Genomic DNA, 25,967 nt, shown 5'->3' on the forward strand with positions numbered 1-25,967 from the left:
GGCCCGAGCCCCGGGAGGCGGTGCCGCCCCTCCAAGCCCCCCCGTCGGGGCACGGCGCTGGCGGGAGGCGGCCGCGCCGCAGAAACCGCTCGCTCTCCGCCGCGCTCACGTCGCGGAGCCGGGGCTGCCGGTGGTACCGGGGCTGCCGGTCGTGCCGAGGCTGCCGGTCGTGCCGGTGGTACCGGCGGTGCCGGGGCTGCGGGGCCGTCGCCGCGCAAGGTAAGCGGGCGGGGGGCGCGGGCGGCAGAGCCCGGGCGGAGCGGGACCGCTGCGGGCACCGAGCAGCCGGGGAGCCCCGGGGGGGCCGGCACCGAGGGGGGCCCTGCTGGGACGGGGAGCACGGGTGGGCACAGCCCGGGGCGGGGCATGCTGGGGCCGTCCAACCTGGAGCGATGTGGAGCCCCGGGGGTCCCTGGGTTGAGGCTGTCGGTGCTGGCCGGGGACCCCCGGGGGACTGTGTGGGGCGGGGGGCTGTGCAGGCAGTCTCTGCCGGCAGGAACGGGGCTGGGAGGGGGATGGGACACAGGGGATGGGGGGGTCCCATCCTGGCTGGTGGGCAGCAGGGCGAGGGGAGGCACAGCGGGTCCCAGGGGAGCCCCCGGAGATCCCTTCGCCTTCCCCTGGGCTTGTCCCTGCGGCCCTGGCCCCTTCCCGGGGCTGAGTGGCAACAGGCCACCCGTGGGGTGCCAGCCGCCTGCCGGGTTCAGCAGCGGGGGCACCGGGGCTGTCACATCGGTTACCGGGATGGCTTTTGCTTTCCTCCCACTTCAGCATCGCGGCCGCCTGGCTTGCCAGCCGCTGGAGTGGGAGCTGGCAAGGCTTGGCCGAGAGGTGTGATCTAGTGCTCCTGCCTGATGCTCCCTGAGGTTTTGGCTCCGGCGGGGCAGTGACGGGGCTGTGGCAGCCCAGGACGTGCTGCGGCTGCCCCTCACACCCTGCTTCTCTGCTGCCTCAGCGAGTTCCTCTCCTCATCCGCACGGATGCGGGTGATGGGCAGAGCTGTCCTCAGTCCTCCGCCTCTCACCCAGGATCCGGATCCTCAGCTCAGCCCAAGGCGCATTCCGGTGCTGGGAGCAGTGGCCACGGGCCGGTGAGGGCAGCCATGAGGGACATGCCCAGGTCTGGCTACCAGCGGAGCCTTGTCCATCTCACCTGGATGTGCCTGTTCTCCTCCATGCCAGTAAGGAGCAAGCTGGGGCTGGTCCATGGGGCAGCAGGATTGGCGCTGCTGGGCTTTGACCCACTGAGAGCAGGCTCAGTCTGGGCGTCATCGCATGGTGCTGCCCAGGCTGAGGGTGCTGGCACGTGGCAGTGTGGTGGGGGGCTGCAGGCAGCCGGCTGGGGGGCTGCCATGGTGGGGCAGGCAGGCCAGTGGGCAGCCGGCCCCAGGCTCTGACCTGGCTCTGGACTTGCAGCATGGTGGGGCCAGGGTGCTGGAGAAGACCTTCGAGGAGTGGATGCGGTACCGTGATGAGTGCTTGAGGAGGATGGCGAGCGAGCCCTACCCAGCAGGTACGGGGCTGTGCCCTGTCTCAGGGTCAGATGTGGGCGCACGTGGATCTAGGCGACAGCCAGGGCTGGGACCAGCTTTTGTCCCTCCTCCAGCATCTTCTGTATCAGTCACCTACAGAGGGATGAGTGTCTCCCCGACGCATATGCAATGCCCAGGGCTGGGATGCCCCAGGGGGCTGAGGCTGGTGGGGGGCACCAGGGCCCCGTTCAGGGTGATGCTGGCCATGGGCTGAGGTGGTGGGGCTGGACGTGGCTGTGCCACCAGTGTCTGACTGTCGGCTTTCCCCCCTCCTCGCTGCCGTTGGAAGGGCTCTTCTGCAACCGGACCTTTGACATGTACGCTTGCTGGCCCGACGGGAGCCCTGGCACCTTTGTCAACGTCTCCTGCCCCTTCTACCTGCCCTGGTTCGAGAAAGGTGACGATGGCCCTCTGCCACCCTGCAGCTGGGAGCCAGGGCTGAGCCACCAGGGGGGAAAGAGGCTGTTGGGGTTTCCCCTCCTGCCCACTGCCAGGGGGAGTGGGACCCCTGAGCAGACCCGGGGCTAAGGGGACCCGTGGGGCACGGAGCAGAGCCAGCTCGTGCCCCGCTCACACCTGCCCTAGAGAAGAGGGTCTTTGGGGTTGAGCGGAGTCCAACCCGTTGTGCCGGGAGAGGGGTTTGGGGGAGCCTGCGGGAAACACGCTGGTGCTTTGTGCCTGCAGTGAAGCACGGGCTGGTGAGCCGCCGGTGCGGTGCTGACGGGCAGTGGGTGACAGTGAACGGCAGCCAGCCCTGGCGGGACTACTCGCAGTGTGAGGAGGAGATGGAGTCCACTGTCGAGGAGGTGGGATGCCCCGGCCTGGCTGCAGGGCAGGGATGGGCAGGGGCACCCCGGTCACACAGGTGGGTGCTGCTCACCTGGGCTCACCAGTGTGGTGCTTGCCTGCAGGAGGGTGCCCACCAGCTGATGGTGAGCTTCAAGGTGCTCTACACCGTGGGGTACTCGCTGTCGCTCCTGACACTCATCTCTGCCCTGCTCGTCCTCACTGTCTTCAGGTAGGAGAGCCATGGGGACATGGTCCTGCCCCTCATCCTTCCCAGCTGGTGATGGCCAAGCTGAGGGGTGTCCCCACCACCCACCCAGACCCCTGACACTTTTGTTCTTGGCAGAAAGCTCCGCTGCACCAGGAACTACATTCATGCCAACCTCTTTGCCTCCTTCGGGCTGCGGGCGACCTCGGTGATGGTGAAGGACGCACTGTTGGAGAAGCGCTGGGGCATGGAGGTGTTGCAGGTGGCTGACTGGGAGGCTCTGCTGAGCCACGAGGCAAGTGCTGCCCCGTGGGGGGCCCTGCTCGATGGCTGCAATCAGCACGGGGACCCTCGGCTAGGGAGGGGTGCGCAGCTGGGTGCTGATGCCCGTGCAACCCCAGGCACCCAGTGGACAAGCTCTTGGGCTGCCTGTGCTGCCCATGCACCCACTGGGTGAGCTCTTGGGATGCCTGTGCACCTGGTGGGCAAGCTCTTGGGGTGCTTGTGCTGCCCATGCACCCAGTGGACAAGTTCTTGGGGTGCTTGTGCAGCACCATATGCTTGGGGTGCCCGTGCACCCTCTGCTTGAGCTCTCGGGGGGACCCATACCCCCGTGGGCACACTGCCAGCCACACAGCAGGTCTCCTCTCGCAGGCGGCACTGGGGTGCCGGGCGGCGCAGGTGCTGATGCAGTACTGCATCCTGGCCAACCACTACTGGTTCCTGGTGGAAGCCATCTACCTCTACAAGCTGCTTATTGGGGCCGTCTTCTCCGAGAAGAATTACTACAGGCTCTACCTCTACCTGGGCTGGGGTAGGGGCCACCCGGGGGTGCGGTGGGGCTGGGAATGGTACCCGGTGTCGGTGAGCGCCATGACCTAAACCGGCCCCAGGAGGGTGCGGGATGGGGGCTCTGCTGACCCCGGGTGTCCCCACGGTGTCCCTTGCCCTGGGGCCGGTTTCTCCGCTCAGGCGGGTGCTTGGTTTTACAGGGTTTGCTGTGTGACTTGCAGGGACCCCCGTGGTGTTCGTGGTGCCCTGGATGGCTGCCAAGTACCTGAAGGAGAACGTGGAGTGAGTGGGGAGGGACGGGTGTCCCACTGGGATGCTCAGCTCCACGCTGTGGTTCCGGTTTGGCTGGGGTGCGGGACGGAGACTGCTGTGGGTCCCTGACCCACCTCGCCGGGGCTGGCACGCTCTTGGCCTTATCCTGCACCCCCTGGCACAGCATGATGGTGCTGCTCTCCATGTCTCCCTGGGCAGGTGCTGGGCACTGAATGAGAACATGGCTTACTGGTGGATCATCCGCATCCCCATCCTGCTCGCCTCCCTGGTAGGGGGACAGGCACCAGCCCCAATGCCCTTTCAGAGGACTCCTGGTTCTGGGGGCAGGTGGGGGGTGGGCAACGACCCCAGGGCAGCTCCCAGCAGAGCCCAGGAGGGAGGTGTGGGCCTCGGAGACATCACGCTAAATGCACATGGGGTGGTCTTTTTGCAGGAGCAGCTCGCTAACCCCCAGGCTGTGGGGCTTTGTGCAGGGGGGGCTGTGCTGAGCCCCAGGAGAGGGAGCTGTGGGTGGCCCCTGTTGCTTCCTAGCCGGGATTTTGGGATGGCGGGAGGGGAGGAAGGGTGGCTCTGGGACCCAGCAGTGTTAGGCTGCAGCAGCCTTGGCTGTACAGGGGGGGTGTCATCCCCTGTGGCCCCTAAGGGTGGGGTGAGGGGTGGGTGTGCTGGGCTACGTGTGCCCCTGCACTGTCTCCCCCCGCAGATCAACCTGCTGATCTTCATGCGGATCCTCAAGGTGATCCTGGCCAAGCTCCGTGCCAACCAGAAGGGCTACGCAGACTACAAGCTGCGGTGAGCCGGGAGGGAGGGGGTGCCTGGTTGTGGGATCCTCCCTGGGCTGGGGGCTACGCCACCTCCCCCCGCTCCCCCAGCCTGCATAACATCAAACAACCACCCTGAGATTAACTAAGAGCTGGTCCCTGCCTGCACCTGTGCCCCAGCCTTTTAGTACCTGCTGCCGGAGGGGTCCCCTTGTACTTTTTCAGGCTGGCCAAAGCCACGCTCACCCTCATCCCCCTCTTTGGGATCCACGAGGTGGTCTTCATCTTTGCCACCGACGAGCAAACCACGGGCATCCTGCGCTACATCAAGGTGTTCTTCACCCTCTTCCTCAACTCCTTCCAGGTGAGGCAGGAGCACGATGTCCTTGCTCTGCCCTGGGTGCACCATGGAGCAAGAGTTGGGGGGGGGGGGGGGTCCCTCTGCCAGCTCGCTCTCCCCATGGCACCTCAGCCTGTGGCAGGGCTCAGGGAGGGGACACAGGCTCTCCCACCCCCAGCCCTGCTGTTGGGTGCGTGATGGTGCCTCCTGTGCTCTCTGAGGCAGTGGTGGCAGGGGGACCTTGGCCCCCAAACTGCCCAGAAATGGCCTTGGGGACACTCAGCCCATGCTAGCCCATGGAGAGGGGGTGGCAGTGGGGGCTCACTGCCCTGCTCTCCCCCCCAGGGCTTCCTGGTGGCCGTGCTGTACTGCTTCGCCAACAAGGAGGTATGTACCTGCCGCAGCTTCTCCTGTCTTGGCTGGTCGCTTTCCCATCCCACCCCTCACCTGCTGGCTCTGCGGGGGGGGGGGGGGGCACGGCCAGGGGAGAGCCCCCACTCTCTCCCCTCTGTGGCAGGTGAAGTCAGAGATGAAGAAGAAGTGGCAGCTCTGGAAGCTCGACCACCCGGAGCTCTGCTGTGCCCAGTGATGCGGCAGCTGGCCCCGCAGAGCCAGGGAGAGGGGCTGCCGGCCATGGCGGGTACAGGGGCCCGGCTGGAGAGTGAGGGGCTGGCCGGGAGCCGTGCTGCAGCAGCACCCACCCAGGATGGCCAGGATGGGACCGGTGTCGTGTCTGGGTTGTGCCGCACCCAAGAGCGCCGGAGCTGCTGGAGGGGATCCCCCTGCTGCGGGCCGGGGGGAGGCAGGCACCCTGGGCTCTCACCTGACATCGCTGCCCCTAGGAAGAGCCTCACCCTGCTTGGGGTCGGTGAGCTGTGTGGGGAGACGTGCCTGCTGCCTTCCACGGCTGCCTGAGCTACCTGTACACCATCAGCTACCTCTGCTGGCACCCACCAGACACACGCGTGGAAACCCCCTTCCCATCCGCACCAGCCTGGGCACCTGAGGAAGGGGATCATGGCGAGAGGGAGCCTGGCCATCAGCAGGGGGCAAGCAGCAGGGAACGGGAGATGCTGCTCAGCCAGGCGCTGCTGCCCAGATGAACACACACCTCCTGCTGCACCCTGGGCTGTGCCAGCACAGCTCCGATCCAGGACATTACCTCCTTGCCCTAAGCAAGGACCATCTCACCAACACCCCGAGAGCTCCCAGACATCCATCCCAGCATCATCCTGCAAAGCTCTTCATAGCGAGGTGCTGCTTCTGCACCTTCTCACCACGTTCTTCACTGGTGCAGAGCCTGGCATTAGTGCCTGCCTCCCTCCTCGCTCTCCAGCTGCAGAAGACACCAAGTTTCCTCCTCTCTGCAGCAGCAGATCCTCCAGCCCCTCGCTCGCAGCGAGCAGCACCAAGGCAGCAGGCATGCATGTAGCTTCCCACAGTGCTTGAGCACCTACTGCTGTGTTTACCCTACGTGGTAGGGGCAGCACCGCTTCTCCTTTGGCGGCAGGGGAAAAACAAGGAGAGTGAAGGACCTGAGAGCATCAGCTCGCTGGGAGCTGAGCCCAACCTCCCCTCTCCCAGGCCCAGCCAGGTCCCTCTTTGTGGCTGGAAGAGCTGTGAACTCTGGGGCAGGAGCCAGGAATCATTTTGGCAGAGGGCTGGGCGTTTCTGGGCCCAGCCATGGTTCAAGATGTTTGTTTTCCAGTAGGGTGCCAACACATCAGCTGCCCCCCCTCACCACGCAGCTGGACAAACCCTAGGAAGGCCAGGAACTCCTACGCCTCTGCAAGCAAAGCACCTGAGCCTGCGTGAACACTTCCGTTCACACATGGCTGGTGCATCTGGTTTACAGCTTCTTTCCCAGTGCTCTCCTGCAAGAGCTGGGAGCAGCAGATACCATAGCCCCCTCGCTGTTACCTTCAGCAGCGAGGCAGATGCTGCAGAGCCCACTGTCCCTACGCTGCGATGCTTTACCTTGTGAAAGGGCCACCCTGGAAGCAGAAAGCAGCTCTTACTCTCCACCACATGCAAGTGGACACAGGTGGTTCTCCACCTCCCTCTGCTTACCGGGAGCCTGGTGTAGTTGCAGCATCTCAAGGAGGGTTGCCTTGAGCACAGAAAGACACTGTGCCAAGCTCAGCTGCAGCAGGGTTCAAGGCTGGAGTGTCATACAGGAGTTTTCCTGGACTGATGCAACCCCTGTGAGGCCATTTTACACATTAACTCTCTTTTCAGATGTAAATAAACATTTATTTTTCAGCAAGCAGAGCATGCTGCTTCTGTCTGCTCCGAGGGAGGCGAACAGCTCTTGGGTACTGAGGTAAATTCATCTAACGTCTACACAAGGGCACTGATTTGCACTGAAGCTCACACCCCCCCCAGTTATGGGGGCATTAAACAAGCAGCCAGAGCCCCTGGCTCAAGGTAGCACTGTGCTCCCCTCCCTGGGATTCCATTACAGGTTACTCAAGGAGAACAGTAGCCAAATAAAACAATATAATGGGGATGAATGACACAAAGAGTGACACAAATCACACACCAGCTGTGGTACCAGCAGAGCCATCGCCTGCAGACCAAGGAAGCAGGTAGCTTCTCCTGGTGAGAAGCTGGGATTGCTGTCTGGATGCTCCTTTGCTCTGTACTGGGTACCGCAGGCTCCAGCAACCTAGCACCCATGGGTGCACTGCCTCGGGAGGAGAAAGCTGGCCCTCTTCTTGAGATCTAAGCTAGCCTCCCTGCTGAGCACTGGCCCCTGGGCTTCCAGGCACCCCGAAATGCTGCTGTGTGCAGAACTGAGCTGAGAACAGACACATTAACAGTTCTCAACACCAAGAGCCTTGAAGCCCAGCATGAAAGGGGAGCTGTGCCTGGTTCTCTTCTGGCAGGCTCAGAACTGCCTATGGAGACAGAAAGCCCTGGCTGCACACTGGCCGGCTGTAGGACACAAGGAATCAAGAGCAGCTCTGCTCCACTCTTATCAGTCCAAACCCCCACTCAGCTTAATTTGTGTTGAGATACAGCAAGAGCTTTAGTTTTGACCAGAAAGAGGTTTCCATGTTGCCCTATTTAGAGCTTTCCGTGATGGCTGCTGCATGGTGGCCTAGGGCCTGCCTGTCTCAGGGCCAGAGCAGAAGTTTAGAAGGTTTAGAGGTTTAGAAGAACAGTCACACCAACAGCTCCCAACTGCTTCAGCACAGAGCTGGGCACATCAGTACTTCATGCCAAGGGGAAAATATCAGCATGCAACTCAACAGGGCCTCAACTCATTTCTGAATTACTGCAGAGACAACTTCTGCCATGCAGCTGGGACCTTGTGGGGGCAAAAGTGGCAACCCCCAGCTAGGAAAGAAAGAGCTGAGGCCTCAGAAGAGCACACAGTTAATTACCTATGCTATTCCTCTGCAACTCCAGCACTGCCAGGTCACATGAATCCCTGCATCACCTACCCAGTTAGTGCTGCAAGGATGTCACCTCCAAGAGGAGCCAGGCAGGGCAGAGAAGCCATGGATCAGATGCCTCAGCACCTGGGAGAAGCTGGCAAATACTGTAGGTTTTCCAGTTGTCCTGAAATAAATTAGTGATGTTTTCATGATTCTACTACACCAGCTCCCTCCAGAGAAACCCACACAGCAGAAACAGGTTTTCAGTTTTTATTATTTTATCCAAGTCAGCAAATACTATTTTATCTGGACAGCTTGCCTTAGGGTAGCACCGGACTCCCTGCTGCCTGCACAGCCACCCTTTCAGCAACAAATGCTGCTTTAAGTGCTCCATTTAAGGCATTGCCTCAGGGAAACACTATTTATAGAAAGCCCCTCCCTGGTGTCCCCTTTGGGCTCCTCCAGCACCCTTTTAAGCCTTTACATCTGGGCTCCTGCAGCACATCTTCTGTGGGGCTCTCCTTATAATATACCACAGCATCTCTCAGCTACGCCTTTTCCCAGGCCCTCAAGCATTACAGTCTATAGGATGTACCACTTTACCCTGCAGAAAAGCCTTTTCTTCAACACTGCGACCTAGCAAAGCCAGCCCTGCCCGAGACTGTGTAGTCTCTGCTTCCAACCATCCGCTTTCCTGCGCACAGCCTACTCAGCTCTGAAGGCATTGCTGAGCCAGGGCTTCCCTCGCTCTCCACATGCTCCCAGGCCCTTTCACTTGGTTTTTGGGGTTGGGTGGTTTTTGGTTTTTTTTTTCTTCTATGAAAACTTCTCTCCTTGCCCCACAGACACCTTGCCTTAAATTCCAGTCTGGCTTGCCAAGGCACACTGCACTGACACCCCTGTACTAGCGCAGCCAGACACTCTGCCAAGGTTAGGGAGGGGGAATGCAAACTGCCTTGGTGCTTCCCACCCTTCCTCCAGCCACAGGGAATGAAGGACAAAGCCCCAAACACTCTTCCCAGCACAGCCTCAATGCTCTGAGAAGCTGTCAGGGATGCTGCCCGAGGAGAACTGACTCCTCACCAAAACTAAATTCTTCAGGGTGTAACCTCCTGCAGCCGTGTCCCACCGCTGGCTGCACAGCTAGTGCCAGACACACGTGCATGCACCCATGTCATTTGCTAAAGATGGAAAAAAAAAATACCGTGTCATGTTTGGTTTAAGAGTTAAACACAAGTACAAAGCAGCGCCCCACAGCTGAGCAGGTACAAGCTGCCAGCAAGGCAGGTTCACATCAGGGTGGGCCATACCCGTCTCAGGACTGTCCCCAGGAAGCACAGATACACCAGTTCAGTGGGACAGTCAGACTAGATGGCACTTTCATCAAATGCAGGCCAGCTTTCAAGTCTGCCTAAAAGGCCTTGGGCAGCTGATCAGAAGGGATGACTAACTGAAAGGATGGAGTCAGAATGGATTTTTCTATTTTGGCATCTGTGATTAAGGTCCAAAAATCAGGAGGAACACACAGTTTCTTCCTCTTTCTAAAGAGGCTTTTCCAGACTCATCCAGGCCAATACCCACAGGAAACCATCTTACACCAACATAACCATCACCAGAGCCCTCATGGCTACTCATCCAGCTCCAAAAGATGGAGCAGTCTCTGGGGAGGCAGCCTATTCCTACACTGCCTGCCCTTTGAAAACACCCACACCATCAACACAAGAATGTCTCAGCAGAACTATTTCCCAACACTAAAGCCTGGAAATCAAAGTCAGGCAGTGGTTGAGGACCAAAGCTTGGCACCACAGCTACATCTGGGATGCTATTTCTTTTGCCCACCTCCCATGTGGGACAGATCTACCCCTCAGTTCCTGTTCTGCCTGCCTTGGCACGCTGCTGCTTGCCAGAGGCACAAGAGACCGAAGAGTCTCAAGCCCTGTGTTCTTTCAAGTCCTTCCAGGAAAACATCTGCCTCGCAACCGCTGTCAGTGTTGGGATCTTGGCACTGACAAACCAGGATGACAGAGTCTCTGCCATAAGGCATTTACCACAAAAACAAGTTCTTTGGGACTGAATAACATCATCACAAACAACCCCAAACAAGGCCTGAGGATGGCAAGAATCTGAACCAAACCAGGGTGGGCTGGTTGGAAAGAGAGGTTTTGAAGCACAGATCTGGGATGGCAGTAGAACAGACATTCCAGCTGGAGACCAGGGCTGCATGAGTGTTGCTGCAGCTCCAACCCAAATGTTACAAAGTCTATTCACTTTACCCATTCCCAACAAACCTGCCTTCCTTACTGCCCAAGTTACATCTTCTGTGCCTATCATGGCATAGAAGGAGCCCCAGGGCAAGTGTCAGAGGCCTTGGGGAGGATGGGATGCAGAGAAGGATAGTTAATTGATAGCTGTGGGTAACTCAACTCTCTAACACCATACAGCCCTGAATGACAAGGGCTGCAGGAAGGTTAAGGCAGATAAAACTTCTGGGCTCAGTGCTTCTCCTCTTAACCTAACCTTTTGGCATGAACAGCAATGGTCCTGGGAGACAGCAGTCAGACGCAAAGAGCTGATGGGTGGTAGTCTTCTGCTGTCCCTTGTTCTCCAGGCATGTTCTCTGATGGCTGAGACCTTCTTCCACGCATCTGCCAGCTGCTGCAGCACTCACAGCAGAGCTGCAGTGCTGCCAGCACAGCCCTCGCGCTCATTCTCCCAGGCACACTCAGCTTCCGGGTGGAACAGTCACCCGACGTCAGTATTCCTGCAGCCACCAGGAAAAAAAAAAAAAGCAGGACAGTCACCCTTTCAGTGGGACAGAGAAAAGGGGACTAAGGATTTTCCAAAGGGAAAACCAGCCAGAGGTCAGACAAGGACTAATTGGAGCACAGCTTCAGTGCGCAGGCTATGAGCAAGCACTGGGCACACGCAGCAGATGGCTGATACTTGCTGTGAGGAACAACACCCCCCTCAATGCCATAGCCCTCAGTGGTTGTCAGTAGTTCCCACTCACCCTCCTGCTTTGTTATGGCTCTAGCCAGCTCTGCCCACTTTGCCCTGGGGCTTGGAGCCTCTGAAGGTTTTGAATCACAGTCTGCAGAGCTTTTCCTGAGGGCAAACCAAAAGGAAAAATCAGTGTTAGCAATAGGTCAGCAAGCAGTAAAGAACAGGCTGCAGTTTGTATTCAGCCACTGTTACCCTCCCTTCATGCTGCCTTCTCCCCTGCAGCTTCCAGGGCCCAAAACCAGGTGACTACTCCGACTGCCCGGTGCTGGAACAAGTTCCTGTCACCATGAAAACAGGACACAGGCTTCGAGAACCACTTCCCAAGCTACTCTGACCACTCAGCAGGAGGGATGCGAGGGGCCACATCCCCCCGTTCTCTCAGCCTGGACTTGTCAGCAGAGGATGAGACAGAGCCCAAGATCTGCTGTGAGAGGAAGTGCAAGAAAGTTCCAGCACCAACTTTTGAGCCTGGACACTTCCCTGAATGAGAGGGGATTGTTAGGTCCCTCCAAACCACCACCGCCAAATAATCAAAACCTGCCCAGCCACACCTCCCCTCCAGCTTCCCCCACCTTACCCATTTCTCCCACACACTCCTCTAGGACAGCTGACAGCTCAGGCAAGCTCAGAGACTTCAAGGAAGGTGGCCACCCTTCCAGCACTGCAAGAAAGAGGAACTGCACATTAAATCAATCTGCATGCCCTCTGTGACAGAGGCAGAGACAAGGGTTTGGTGTTGCTGTGAAGCACCCACATCCAAAATACTTCCAGTTAGAGGTTCTGAGTCACATGGGAAGAACTGAGGGGTTTTTAACTAGCAATTCTGCCACTTAGGAATATTTTTTCCCTTCACTGGCTGGATCATATATTAAGAGAATCTCAAAAGGATTAAGTTGAGTGGACAGAAGTCAGCTGAATCTCTCTTTGTCTCACTTTTACAACACAAGCAGCAAAGAGCACATCTCTGGAAGCATGTCACAGGCAGTGGGATCATTTGCTAACTCCTCATAAGGAGCTGGTGGGGCAAGCCTGCCCAGCCACGTACAGCTGTTTGTCCCACTGACCAAACAGCACAAACCCCCAGATGGGGTCAGGAAACTAGCCATGGCTTCCCATTCAGACCTTGCCCTAGTGCACAGCGCAGTAATGCACCCAAGGTGCCCACATGTGCAGTGCAGGCAGGGGAAGCCACAGGCCCATGAAGCAGGGCTGCCACTGGGTGCCCATACTACGACTTTGCCCATTTTTAGCCAAACACCTGCTAGACCCCAAAGTTTCCCATTTGCTAAGAATTAGAAGTTGCTGAGCAACTCTGCTGCCGTTGAAATCCATGTGACCCAAGTGTTCCAAATGCTTTCCCTGAGCAAGATTTTTTCATATTAAATTAGAGGGTTTGGCTGCCGATTACTTTCCAAATCTCTTTTAACTTCATCCTTTCAGCAATCAAAAGACAAGCACATGGCTCGCTGTGGGGTCTCCTGCTGCATACCCACCCCTTGCACCCATTTTCATAGTTTGATAAGGTCTTCCTTACCTGGACGCTCACCAGGCCGCCTGCTCTCACCAGTTCTCAGCTGCACCTTTGTGTCCAGCACTCTGCCGACAGCCTGATCTTGGGTTAGCCGGGAGGACAGCTCTGCTTGACACGATCTGCCAAACAAGACAAAGCCCATCAGAAGTGCACAGGGACACTTCCTGGAACAACATACCAGTCTGTGCACTCCTACATCCTGCAAGTACCTGCTTGGGGTGCCGAGGGACCGCATCTAACGCCCTGGGTTACAAACTGCTCCTTGTTCCTTCCCAGGAAGAGGAAGACGTGCCCCAGACAAAGCTCAGGGCGCTCTCCACTGTGCCCCATCTCCACAGCAATCTCTGCCCCTGTCCACAGAGGAGCTGCGGGGGGAGAAGAGAAGGAGGGGGCGGGGTGAGCAGAAAAAAGCCCAAGCCAGGGGCTGTGCCTGGCTTATAAGAGATTCAAGCCTGATCCAAGGTTTCTAATGGGCAAATGAAGCTACCTCAGGACAGGCATCACGTTAAAGCAAGAGGCACATAAAGTTCTCTGGCCATCATCATCATATCAATTCGAACGGTGTATCTGCAGAGCATGGCAGGGCCCTTCTACCAGGCAGCCTCAGTTCCACAGTCGCAGGGAAAAAGACAAGTGCTCTGCCCCTTGCAAAATAGGAATATTCCCCTTGGGAATATTTTGCTCTGCTGTCCTTCTGAAAGCCAATCCCAGTTCAACCTGGGTTAGTAGTGAGCAGACCACATGCACTGTCAGGCTAGGATCCATAAGCAGTAGGATTAATGCCACCTTCAAGGACCTGTCTGTTCTGTCAGTGGACAGAACAGAGTCCATGACAGGAGTCCAAGCAGGACTAGGAAAAAAGCACCACAAAGGCAACAAAAGGTATACTGGGAGGCAGGGGAAGACAGAACTCAAAGGCAGTGGCACAACTGAACAGGGCAGCTTTTTCTGCTAGGTGTCAGAGTTGCGAGAAAGAGCCAGGGCAAGACATGGCAAGTCCTTTGGTGTGCTCTGGAAGTTAGAAATGCTTTCCTGCATTCACCCAATCACCAAGTTATACCCTGGTCACTGGGTCTCATGTAAGCACAAAGCAAGCACTTAACCTTTTGGTTCCTTTTAGTTGAAACTAGAGCACCCATCATCTCTGAAACGTCAGGCTCTTTTAGTTTATGAAGCCTTAATCAGATGCATATCTGCTCATGTGACTGTGGTTTTCCACTAGAGAAAGTCAGGCAGGATCCAAAATGGGTTCAGATGCCTGATGAACTCTCCTGCCTTACCCCAAGAAGCACCTGTAAGACCACCAATGTGACCTTTGATATCTGTATGGCCCAAATCCCATTTCCCAGTAGCCTCAGTGCCATTTCCTAGGAATAGCTTACTTGATCTGATCCAGCAGGACTCCAGCATCCTTGGTGATGGCCTGAGCCTCTCTGAGCTGGCACTGAATAGCATTCCAGGTCTCATCCCGCTCCATCAAACAGCTCTCAGCCACTGCACGCAGCTTCTGCTCCTGGCACACCTGGCCCTTCATCACCTCCACCTCTTCACACCTCTACAGCAGAGCAGAAAAGATTAGACTGGAAATACTGTACATCACTCACACACGTGCCTACTCCGACACATCCCTGGAGTTTCGGCCACTTCAATGGCTTAGGCAGCCAGAGGGTTCCTGTGAAAGTGCACCCAACCAAGTGAGAAAGGAAGCTGGATAAGGCTCGTACATTGAATAGTTTCTCTCCACATCAAGACCAGCCCCACAGTCACAATTCCCCCTTCCTCTCCATTTGCAAAGATACTCAGTAGGCCAAATCTCCTGAATCAACTGATGTCTGTTCACTACTGGCTGTACAACTTCACCATAAAAATAACACTACTGAAAAAGAGTAGGTATTCAGTTCCTCCCACTTGCCCTTTTAGTTCTCAGGTAGATGGGAAACAGACAAAGGCTTCACAAGCATGGAGCAGAGGAGTGGATAAGCTGCACTTACCACGTTACCTGATCTACTTGACACCAAGTGTATCCACTGAAAGTTATGTCTTTTCCTTTACCCCAAGCTATTAGAGGCACAACATAAAAATATGCTACCAATCACTTATTGCAGTGTAACATGTGACAAGGCATTGAGCAGCTCATGGCAGACCTCGTACCTTATGCAGCTGAATGGCCAATTCCTGCATCTCAGCCTCCAGCCGGTCCGCATAGGCCAGCTCCAGGGCATCACTGGGTGGCCGAGCATTGCTGTGCCATCGGGCAATGGCAGAAGTCATCTTCCTCTTTGGTCCAAACAGACTGGTGGGAGAACAGCAAACTGTCAGGGACCAAACACTGCACACCACCTGTCCCTAGGCCCAATGGGATCCCGTGAGGACCTCTGCAGTCTCCTGGTTTCATCAAGGCACCTCCAAAACTAGGAGTCTGTTACAGCCAAAAACTAGGGGATATCAAAATTGTGTCAGAGATGGCCAGAACAGAAAACTACTCACTAGCTAAACTTTCCTGACCAGATCATGTGCACAGTATATAAGGGGAAAGATGAGAGCTACATTACAGACACTCACGTGATGCCTATTTCCTTCAGATCACTCTCTGTGAGGGTCAGGAAGATCCGGAGGTCAACATCTTGCTCCTCAAACACTTGCAGATATTTCAGGCACCCAATCTGCTCAAGGAATGTTGCCAGGTCCTGCAGCCCATGCAAAACAAACTTATTTATGCCTTAACAAACAAAAGCATTACCATTTCTCTTAATCATAAACATGTGCTTCCTCAATGTTGCTGTAAGGCCCTTCTGGGTTCTAGCAGCAACCATGACTTCCCCTGGTTAACTGCCCTTCTCCAGTCACACAACAGGACTGGCCTGTCTGCTGCAGCCATTGCCTCTCATAACAAACGCAGAGGGGAAAGACACACCAACACCTCCCCTAGCCCACACCACAGCCATGTTAGGTAGCACAGCCACAGGCCTGAAGGCTCTAGAATACCACTCCAAGCAACAGCAACACCTAAGCAAACAGTTCTTTGTACAAGAAAGTGCTGTTTCACGAGCATGGAAGTTTGGGCAGAGGTTTAGTATCAAAGGGGTTTTGGTGACAACTTCCCTTTCAACTGAGAAGGCCAAGAAAGCAGCTTAAGCAACCTTGGGAAAACCTCCCATGCTCGACACTGTCCGCATTACTTCAGAGACAACTTTCAGTGTGTACTTACCTGGGGCCCTGTATAGGCAGGGGGCTCAGGAAGGATCAGGTGCTGACTAGAGCCCTCAGCTTTCCCTGGGCAGTGGGTCCACTGACTATCACTGTTGCTGTAACGGTTCTTGATCTTAAAACTCTTGGCTTGTTTCCGACTAGGGGGACTGTTTGCATGGTCAGAATCCTGAAAAAGAAAGAAAAAACCTACAAAATGTAAAGCGCAAAGATGTCAGGATCACTACAGCTAACAAATACAGACTCGAAGTCCCAACTTCTAAAGCCAGGCAGTGGTCCACAGAGGCAGCAAAGACTAGCAATTACTAGGAAGGGCTGAGTCTAGTCACTCTGAAGATAACAGCATGGTAACACAGAATGGTATTGAGCTCCTGGCTTAGGAAGCAACATACCAGAGCAGAGAGCAATGCTGAATCCTCCCTGAACCAATACAGTGCACTGAGATTCTACCTGCAAGAAGCTCCTCAAGATACAGAGGACTTTTGCTCGTGTTCCACTTATATCATCCTTCTGTACCTCAGCCCCAGAGCTGTGTCTTGAGTCATGTGAGCTGTGACCTCCTCCCCTTTCTGTACTTCAGGCATGCCAATGCAGTACTGCTGTCCTTCTCTAAATCTTACTATACTGCCTGCTATCTTGGCAGGTTCAAGGACTGATCAAGCTCTAGCAAGTCACATCCTTTCTTGACCATCACCTAGCTAGAAACCTGCACAGTTCAGAAGCTGGAGAGAACTTAAGAATTACTGACCAGTCATCAACAACCTACTCTAGAGTGAACATGCTCTAAGAGTTGGGTCCTAGTTGGAAATCAAACAAGCCAATCCATCACCTTCAAATATGGAAATTGTTTTTTTCACCCCTGCAATACTACCTTTCCTCATCCAGCCTGGTACTACAGCCTCCTGCAGAGGCAGAGTCATAGCAGACTGTGGAGGGGTGACAGCACTGGCCAAGCTGAAGGCAGAGAAAGGAGAATTGAAACCTCCACCTCATTGCTCTCCAGGGAACCTTCACTGCTGATTCCCAGGGCTTTGGTGAGGCATTCACTGCTGCTGCTGCTGCTCCTGATGGTTGCCAAGTTGTTGGTGAAGAACACGTTATCTTCTGGAAAGGAAAAGGGAAAAAGTTGAGATTCAACTTCCTTACACTCAGTGCTGTTTTTGCTACACTATTGCCAGCAAAACCTGCTGGAAGTGTAAAGGAGAAACCAAGAGCAAGGCTTCATATGCAGCACTCATGACACAAGATGCTTCGAAGACATCTGCTCCATCTCCTTTGCACCCTCCCCTCACATTATCAGTACAAGTTGTGAGATGCCCACTGAGCATTCTCTTCCATAGGCTAAACCAGGGGTCCTCAAACTACAGCCCACGGGCCGGATACGACCCCTGGTATTTACAGACACACACACCCGCCCCTGCACCAGGGGTTGGGGGAAGCCAAGCAGCCACAGATGACTTCCTGCCACTTCATCCACATGCCAGCCCCTTGTTTAAAAAGTTTGCGGGCCCCTGGGCTAAACCATCCCAGCTCACTCAGCCTTTCCTCATGAGATACTCTCCAATTCTCTACACCATAGTGGGAAAGGAAAGTGCAAGCCAAGGGCTCATATCTCACATCCAGGTGCGCACTACAAGCCAGACTGCTTTCTGAAACAATGACTTACCTCTGCTGCTGCTGCTCTCCACATCTTGCTCATTAATTGGAGAGGTAACATCCCGGTTCCGGATATCACCTGCTTCACAGCTGCCATCATCACTGAAGGTAACATAGCCCTGAGGAGGGACCTGCTCTGTGTGCAAGAGGAAAAGACAACAAAGATTAGGTACTATGCAAGTTACCAGAGAGGCTCCAAGCACCCACTCCAGGATTTGAAAATAATCAAGAGAAGAGACTGCCTTCTCTACTAGCAGGTTTCATTCTAAAAAGCACAGATAAGAACTGGGAAATGCATGTGCCTAGAGCCTCCCGCACACAAACACACATTAGCTGTACTTTAGATGGCTGCATTGAAAAACAAGAAAGTCAGAGGAAAGAGCCTCATAGCAGAGATGCACCTTAAATAGCAGCTTTCAGCATTTCCTCTCCTCTTCATACTCAAGTTATCTAATGGGGAAAAGCATCTGCTGAAGAAAGCAAGGTGTCAGCTATGTCCCATTCCCAGCCAAGCACACCCTGTAAAACCAGCCCCTCTGCATCTGTGTTACAACACTAGCAGCATCCCACTGCCATTTAAGCAGCGGACAGCACCATTTCCATAGTCACTGCCTGTGGGATAACACGTACCTGTATCAACCAAACTTTAAACATGCTTTTAAGTCCATATTCTTGGTTATTCTAGACAACTAGGTAACCAGTCTCAGAAACACCTATGGCTGTGACACAAGCACACAAAAACAAAACTCATACCACTGCATCCAGGGGTTGATATCTGAACTGGGATCATCTTTCTCTTGGCCTATTGCAAGGGTTTTGTAATCTCATTCTTAGTAGTATTTCAAACATCATGGAAGACAAAACTGACAGGTCTACCAGAAGCAGTGAGTTCACTTTAGTGATCAGTGATTTCTTGGCCTGTGTGACCACTTCCTCTGTCATCAACTTGAGAAGGGTTCTCAAACTTTTGAGCCTACCTTGAAAAGGGAAGCTAGACTGTTCAAGTGTCAGGGGAACAGTAACTGAGGTAAAAGCAGTGTTTGTTCCATAGAACTGTTCCACCCATCAATATCCAGCCCTGACAAAAGAGTTCAAGGGTGGGTTTTTTTTTTTAAACCAGAGATGGGACAGCCTTGTATGATGGTGTTCACTATCTTTGTTTGTACAAACCACACATGAATCCTAGATGAAAGGAAATTGTTGGTACAAAAATAGCTACAATACATTTAAGACCTCAAAGGACTCTCAATTAGGCTTTTAACTATTCTCACCATAGCGAGACTGCTTCTTTCCCCCAATTCCAACTGCTGTTATCTTAGCCAAAGCCTGGGGCCCATCGTGGATGCTGGGACCCTTGGTCCTACGAACAGGTCTCTGTCTCTGGGGAGCAGAACACGATTCATCTGAGGAACTCAGCTCTTCATATTTTCCTGTAGTTCAGACACAGACTGTTAGCAGCATAGTAATTAATTTACCTACTTTGTTTTATAAATGCAGTGGGAAATAAAAAGAGAGGGTGAAAAGTTTAACTAGGTTAGTTTAAAAGGAGGAGGGTGAAATCATTTAACTAGGTCATAAAAGAGCCAGCAGACAAAAACACCCCACTGTTGGGACCATGCCTCTTCCATCCTCAGAAATGCTGGAATTTCTAAGACAGACCAGCTAGTACTACCCCATTTACACAGCAACACACTTTCAAAGTATAAACACCTCTCTTCAGGTTCTATCTTAAAATGAACAAGCTAAAACACCTCTCTTACCTGGACCCCTGCAGAAGACCTTGGGCACTGGGGCTGCGTGCAAATCTATCAGCCCCACAATCTTTGTATGTCCATACTTCATAGCCAGTGTCCGTGCTGTGGCTCCAGTATTATCTCTGACATCTGCCTTCACTCCCTATAGAAAAGAAATACACATTTAAGATGTACATAGCAGAGGGCACTACATACAAAAATTCAAAACAGCTAAAGAATTGTCTTTGTTCCTCCATCAGAAACACAGGCTCACCTTTGATAGGAAGTTCAAGCTTCACCAACACCTCTTTGTCTCTCTAGTTATCCAATCTTGTTAATCCCTGAATGCCAAGCAGCCCAGCTATATGGCTCCTGTGCAATTGCCATGGGGCATTAGTTTGTTTTATCTGAAAAATGTTTTGCATTGCTGCCTCCTTCTGGAAGTAAGCTGGACCAGTTAAATGGGATATTAAGCCCACGTTTTTTAACACTGAGAGACCTGCCTCCAAAGGCTTATAAGCATGCACAAGATGCTCACTAGCCTGAGCATGCAAGCCTGTAAACATAATATGGAGACTACCATTTTAGCAGTTTTCTAATTCAGTCTTTCAGTTAAACCTGGACAGTCAGATCCAACTCCTATTTGTGCAAGGCCAGTGTAAAATCAGAGTATTAGTCTTCAGAAAGCAGATACTTTGAGAAGAGTCCTGGAAGTCTGGGAGACTTCAGGGGTAACTGTCATCAAGGATCAAACACAACACTAAGTGTCAAATTTGTGGTTCTTCCTCTGAGGGCTGGAACCACAGATTTTCAGCTTTACAGAGAACTGCCTAGACACTTACATGATTGAGAAGGTACTGAACAATTATCTCATGGCCAGAAGCAGCTGCTTCCATCAGAGGCGTATATCCATACACTGGCTCCCTAGAGAGAGAACAAACACGCACACATGGACTAGGATAATCAAAGCTGAAAAATGCTGCAGCCTTCGCCATATCATAATAGGGCATCTCCAGCCTCTACCCTCAGCTGATCACAAAATTCACTGTTCTACTGCACTCTGGTCTAGCCCAGTAAAACTCCCAGAGGAGATTCAGTAAGCATTACTCTATTGGCTGTGTAGCAACAAGATTACTCTTCCAGTTGCAGATCTGCCTTTCAATGGCAAAATCAGTTTTGCAGGAGCTAACAAAGCAAAAGCCTCTTGTTGACCTCAGGCAATTCAATATGCAGAAATGTACAGGCAGTTCCCAAGGCACAGGAACACACTGCACACTTCAAAAAACCCCAAACTGAACTTGAAATACACAGAAAATTCAATAGACTTGTAAAGCACACTTGAGTTCAGAAGGTGTTGCACCTGTTCGCTTTCAGAGTTTAGGCCATCATTAAACAAGCAGTGAATCTAATTTCTCTTGATCTTAGTTAAATAAACAGTGACAACATGGGCAGACTTCACAGTTCAGTTTGCAGGTCACCTGTCCTTGTATCAGCTAACAGAGCATGCCATACTTCCTAGGGTACAGGAAAAACAAAAGCAGGCATGTTCTCCCTGCCCATATTTGTGTTACGATGCCAACTGTTGCTTCCCTATGCAAAATGAGGTATCTTTTGAGAAATTAAGTCACAGATTCCTCCTTACTTGCAGTTGGCGTTTGCCCCATTGTCCAGCAAGAACTTGACCATCTGTTGATGTCCAGCACTGGTGCAGTGAAATAAGGCAGTCCAACCATGAATATCCTTCATCTCCAGCTCTGCACCTTGCTTCAAGAGAACAGAGAATGTTCTTTACTGCAACCCCTCTGCTGGGTCTTTTAACCACTGCCCCTCTGCGCTGTGATATCAAGAGAGTTTAAACCCCTGTCAGGAAGCTGAACTTGCAACAGAACACAAATTGCACACTTTGGTTGCAACTGGCAGAGAACCCTATCCTGTGCATTTAAACCATGTACTGTGGCTTTACCTACTTATGGAATACACACCTGTAGAAGAAAGTAAGCAACACTCTCATTTCCACAGCTGGAGGCCAGCATGAGCGGCGTCTGCCCTTCTGGTGTTGGGATGTTCACATTCACTCCTGCTTCCAGCAGTAGGTGCACAATGGTGTCATGGCCAATGTAGGAGGCATACATTAGTGGAGTCCAGCCACCACAATTCCTCTTATTTAAATCCAGATCTCCACTAAATAACAGAAAAGAATTCAGCTGAACTACTGTCCTGGAGCTGTAGATCACAGTAGGCTCCTGCAGCCTCTTGTTACCATCATTGTCTCAAAAGAAGGCTGAAAAGAATTCTAGCACTGAAGCCTGCATGAGAATTCCTACCAGCTCTAGCACAACTTCCACCAAATCACTAAGGAGATAGTTTTTATCAGCAGACTTGCCCCTTGAAACTTTGTGCCTAAGAACCCCTTGGGAGTTCCAGCGATGTGCTCCCACGGCAGTGTTAGACCAAGCTGTACAGCAGCCAGTGAAAAACCGTAACTGGCAGCAAGTAACCACAGAGCTGTGCCCTCCCCAGCCCCTCCTTACCGCTGAATACACTCCTGCACCACTTCATACTGGCCAACAGAGGAAGCCGTATGCAAGTCCAGAGGAACATCCAGCTCTTCCCGACAGATCATCTGACCGACCCCATGCCACATGGAAAGACTGCGGCTCAGCAGCTCCGACTCACTGGCTTCATCACTCAACTCTGACATCCTGCCCTGAGTAACCAAAGAAAAACAGAATTTTTACCTGCAGATGTCCATTTTCTATAGAACACGCATTCACCCACTGGCACTACGGCTCAGAGATACACCAGGGGCTTGGAAGGTGAGGTAGTCTCAGAGGTATAGTATTTGAAATTCCTACCTCTACTTTGATCACCTCCTTCGCCTGAAGCAGTAACACTTGCTGAGGAGTTTTTGCTGGTAGATCTTTCTTGCTGCAGTGGACTCAGATTTGAATACACTGAAAAAATAAAAGCCAATAATGCTAGAGAAAACATCTCTCAAATCTCATTTTAAGACTTCAGAAGCACTGGCTTTATTTCCTCCCCTTCTAATCACAATATGCCTAAGGAAGCTTTGGATACTCTCCTAAGACTAAGTGCCTATTGAAGTGCAGATGACATGCTTAGCATCATATGAAAGGATTTAATTCTTGGTCTTCTGGTTTTATGAATTCCTAATCCTCTCTCAATTATGTGTCAGATGTTCCTAGTCTTTCTCCATCCATATATTGCAGGATGGCCCTGCTGAAATTAAGACACAGTCATTAATAATGACAACTGTCAACAGCTCAAAAGCAGTAAGATCACCTGAATGGGGTGCACACTTCATTATGTCATCAGGTTGCAAGTAGGTGGATTCTACCATTTATTGCTTCAGCACTTCAGAAGTAGCCCAGTCCTGGCTGTGAATCTCAGAAATTGCTGAAACATTTCAAGCAGCAATGCACCTGCCCATTCGTTATCTGAGCATGCACCATCCTGCAGACAGTAACTTAATTACAAAGCCAGCACAGTTTCATGACTGTCTGAAAGATTTCCTATCCCTAGCCTTAGGGAGCAATTGCATATTAATAATTTTAACCACTCACAGGAGAGTGTTCTTGTTTGGCACTTCATAAAAAGCTGTTCAACACAGCTGCAACTATCATCTGAGGTCTTCAGCTGCCTTTTCAGGCTGCATCAAAGTCAATCCAATGGGAAGCACGTCCCTCTCCCTGTAGCCTCATCACCCATCATGCAGCACTTCTGGGGTTTGCCTACTCCCAGTACATATTATGTCGGGCAGCAAAGCCAATGAAGTATTCTTCCTTTCTCTTGATAATTTCTCACCAGTTTAATTCCTTAGACTGATTCATTCTAGAGTCTTGCAAATGCCAAATTTGGCACTGGTGAAGAATAAAAGAGCAGGAACACACTTTTTAGCAGCAGTTGCTCTTTAGATGGCCTCAGCTGTAACATTTCAAACCATACTTACTATTTTCTAAACAACTGGGAGTCTTTGTCTTGCAAACACAGCCCCTTTTCTTAAAGATAAGCAAAACACCTCTAATTCCTACCCCTTCACTCCTTATCTGGATCCTTTCTCCCACACCTCACTTTTTTCCACTCCTCCTTCAGTCTGTTAACACTACAAAACCACCATCTATTCTACCTAATCAGTGTTGTAATAAGTGATTCCTTTCTTTGCAGGTATCTGCAAAAGCCCCTATTTTACCTAATAGCAGCAATTTCTATTACACTGGCAATCCAGAGGCCTCAGGCCAGAATATGCAGAGCAGAACACAAACGAAAGACCTGAGCACCTCACAATCAAAATGTAAGGAGATTTGAATGAATCATAAGGGGGAAAGTAGCAGTGTTTCTCACTACAGCAGATTAAAGCTGCCCCTGGAAGGCAAAACGACATATTCACAGTTAAGGGAGTTAGGATCCAGAACAGTGTCGAGAAGCACATTCATATGGAAAGTAAATTGTTCTCTCGGCAGAGACCTCCTTGTTAATTGGATACATTAATTATAAAACCCACAGGTATTTAGTCTTTGTCAGAATCAGCCCCACTTCCAGTACTAGTTGCCAGTACAACTTTGGCAAGTTGATCCACAGTCAAGAGGGCTGTGTCAATACTGACATGACACAGGTTATGCTTGACCCCAGAATACTCAAAGGTCTAGGCCTTATTGCTACCACCTGCACCATGCTCTTAATTGCCTACATATTAGGTTTTTTTTACTCTGAGACTTCACTCCAGCCTGATCTGAACCATGATGTCAGCTGTGCAAACACCTGAGAAAATACAGAGGACAGCTGAACAGAATCCATAGAACAATAAAAGTGATCAGAGCCCTAAGGACTGAGATGAAAAGACCTGGTGAAATGAAATCAGTTGTCTGGTTTAGAGAGGAGATGCCTGAAGGGGACATGTGATAACAGCTTTCAAATACATAAATGGTTGCTGCAGAGACGACAACAGAAATAATCAGCTCCTTGTGGCCATGGTGAATATGACAGAACATAGTAGACTTAAGTTGTAGCATAGAAGATTGTTTAAAGATTACAAAAATCTTTGTAAAAGTAAAAGCAGGAGTACTGCGATAGATTACCAGCAGAGATTCAGTTGCTAAGAATAAGCTAGACAAAGGCCTCTGAACATTGGGCAGTCTGTTCTCTTGATTTGTGGCAAAGTAATTAAGTTCACATTTGTTAAGAGACCTTCCTCAGCCCCATGAGGCCATTATTATTATTATATTTACTACATAAATACCTAGCTATTTATCAGGATCAGAATCAATAGTGCTGAGACTCAGAGCAGGTAGCAAACATCATATTACCCTGAATTCAGAGAGTTTGCCGATGAGAAAACCAGAAGGCAGGAAAAAACCACCATAAAAACTTATTATGAAAATGCCAGCAAAGAGCATGCCTTTTTGGAGGATAAGCCTGAGGAACAAGTGACAATAGATGAAAGAGCAGCAGAAGACCTACACTGAATTAAATGGGAGATGATACCAAAAGCAACAGCAGCAAGCGGTCACCAACAGAACAAATCCAAAAATGCCTGTTAATCATCACCTATCAGGGACCATTAAGCTGCACTGGCTCTGCTAAATTCATTCTCTCATCCTCTTCCACACGCACAGGTAACATCCACACAGGTCCTTCTGTCCCAAAAGAAACAAGACACCCAAAACAGCATAAGTGTGGTGCGTGTTGGTGTTCTCAACTGAGCCATCAAGCAGATAACACACTTCACTACTGCTCCTAACCTAGTTCTATCTCCACTAAATTCAGCAACAACCTACTGGAAGAAATAAGCAGCCTTGTTAGATCCTTGTATAGGTAACTAATAGTAGTGCTTGTTGTGACTGAGCTGGTAACTACCAGAGCCAGAACTTCTTCATATCACTGTTGTCTACTGACTGAGCAGAGACTGGCCCCCACATTACAGCTGCAGGAACCTCACCAGTTTTCACAGGATGGTGGCATGTACAAGAAAGTAGTGCTACAGCACAAGCCCCAGCTGAGGGCCCACAACACCTTGGTTCAACTCTACATTGGCCTGTTGAAGAGACACCAAGCTCTTCATCTGTACCATGAGCCTGGCACCCTCAAGTATCTCAAAGCACACCACATGCTCTCAAAAAAGAGAAGATAAGAAGTACAAGAGCATTTCAAGAGCCCCATTAGGGAGCGCATTTCCCAGGGCTGGGGCTATGTCGCACAAGGCACAGCACCCCAATGGAGGCGCACCCCACGGCCCCCGGGCTCGGTGCTGGGCAGGCTCTGGTTGCCCAACGACATGACCGAAGAGAAGCGAGCCCAGCTGCAGCTGTCAAACCAGTAACTACTGTTACCAGAAGTCTCACAGCAAAACCGTTTCCGCGGGCGTGATCCCTGCGTCTCACCGGGCCACTGTTCCCCCAAGACCCTCCTAAGAGCTCGCTGTCGGTGCCCCGGCCTACCCCACCGCCGGACCTCAGCCAGCAGACTGGAACCGCTCCGGCTACGGGCCCACCGCGACCGGCGGCCGCCAGGGGGACGGCCCCAGAGGCGGCTGCGCCCAAGCCGACCCCTCCCCAGCCAACAGAGAACAGCAGCCAGCCCGGCCCGCTACAGGCCACACCACCCCTCACCTGCACACCCGGTAAGCTCCACCACCGGAAACCGTCCCGCCCGCGCAAGGAACGCTGGGAAACCTCCGCTTGACTCAGCCTCCAAAGCCCAAGAGCCTCCACGGCGGAAAAGGCGGGCCCTGCTGGTGGCGCAGAGC

The 25,967-nt window shown here is 52.4% G+C and overlaps 2 protein-coding genes across 5 annotated transcripts; one reads left to right on the forward strand and one right to left on the reverse strand.

The window, feature by feature from the left end:
• The first annotated feature begins 115 nt into the window (after positions 1-115).
• LOC130148411 (glucagon receptor-like) lies at positions 116-6,886 on the forward strand. Its single transcript, XM_056336915.1, has 14 exons — positions 116-219; positions 1,029-1,180; positions 1,416-1,512; positions 1,821-1,928; positions 2,216-2,337; positions 2,443-2,549; positions 2,664-2,820; positions 3,180-3,339; positions 3,539-3,599; positions 3,789-3,858; positions 4,294-4,382; positions 4,577-4,715; positions 5,037-5,078; positions 5,209-6,886. Exons 2-14 carry the CDS (start codon positions 1,103-1,105, stop codon positions 5,278-5,280), a joined length of 1,302 nt encoding a protein of 433 aa, XP_056192890.1. The 5' UTR covers positions 116-219; positions 1,029-1,102; the 3' UTR covers positions 5,281-6,886.
• Positions 6,887-8,330: 1,444 nt separating this feature from the next.
• On the reverse strand, positions 8,331-25,916 carry ANKS3 (ankyrin repeat and sterile alpha motif domain containing 3). 4 transcript variants are annotated; one of them, XM_056337223.1, is made up of 18 exons: positions 25,831-25,916; positions 22,060-22,158; positions 21,736-21,911; positions 21,187-21,385; positions 20,847-20,968; positions 20,047-20,128; positions 19,232-19,367; positions 18,743-18,901; positions 17,482-17,607; positions 16,804-16,919; positions 15,817-15,984; positions 15,171-15,295; positions 14,760-14,901; positions 13,991-14,163; positions 12,612-12,727; positions 11,655-11,738; positions 11,085-11,179; positions 8,331-10,835 (listed from the first exon to the last, which is right to left on the reverse strand). In XM_056337223.1, the coding sequence occupies exons 3-17, from the start codon at positions 21,903-21,905 to the stop codon at positions 11,097-11,099; spliced, it is 2,001 nt and encodes a 666-aa protein (XP_056193198.1). In that variant the 5' UTR covers positions 21,906-21,911; positions 22,060-22,158; positions 25,831-25,916; the 3' UTR covers positions 8,331-10,835; positions 11,085-11,096. The 4 variants fall into 4 exon arrangements, 3 of the variants coding, with proteins under 3 accessions (XP_056193198.1, XP_056193199.1, XP_056193200.1); XM_056337224.1 differs by lacking the exon at positions 25,831-25,916 and adding an exon at positions 22,789-22,811; XR_008821569.1 differs by lacking the exons at positions 8,331-10,835; positions 11,085-11,179; positions 11,655-11,738 and adding an exon at positions 12,818-12,973.
• Between the last annotated feature and the right edge of the window lie 51 nt (positions 25,917-25,967).

Source organism: Falco biarmicus, chromosome 4 (assembly GCF_023638135.1).
Source record: "Falco biarmicus isolate bFalBia1 chromosome 4, bFalBia1.pri, whole genome shotgun sequence".
Taxonomy (NCBI): Eukaryota; Metazoa; Chordata; class Aves; order Falconiformes; family Falconidae; genus Falco; species Falco biarmicus.

Bases quoted from the DNA above. Each gene is read 5' to 3' on its own strand.
- LOC130148411 (XM_056336915.1), top strand. From the start codon at position 1,103: ATGAGGGACATGCCCAGGTCTGGCTACCAGCGGAGCCTTGTCCATCTC. The intron at 1,181-1,415 runs GTAAGGAGCAAG...CTGGACTTGCAG, and splicing joins GCCTGTTCTCCTCCATGCCA to CATGGTGGGGCCAGGGTGCT. The intron at 4,716-5,036 runs GTGAGGCAGGAG...TCTCCCCCCCAG, and splicing joins TCTTCCTCAACTCCTTCCAG to GGCTTCCTGGTGGCCGTGCT.
- ANKS3 (XM_056337223.1), bottom strand. From the start codon at position 21,905: ATGTCAGAGTTGAGTGATGAAGCCAGTGAGTCGGAGCTGCTGAGCCGC. The intron at 15,985-16,803 runs GTGGAGGTTTCA...TTTCTTTTTCAG, and splicing joins GTTCCCTGGAGAGCAATGAG to GATTCTGACCATGCAAACAG. The intron at 12,728-13,990 runs GTAAGCTATTCC...CTTGTTTGGCAG, and splicing joins GTCCTGCTGGATCAGATCAA to ATCGTGTCAAGCAGAGCTGT.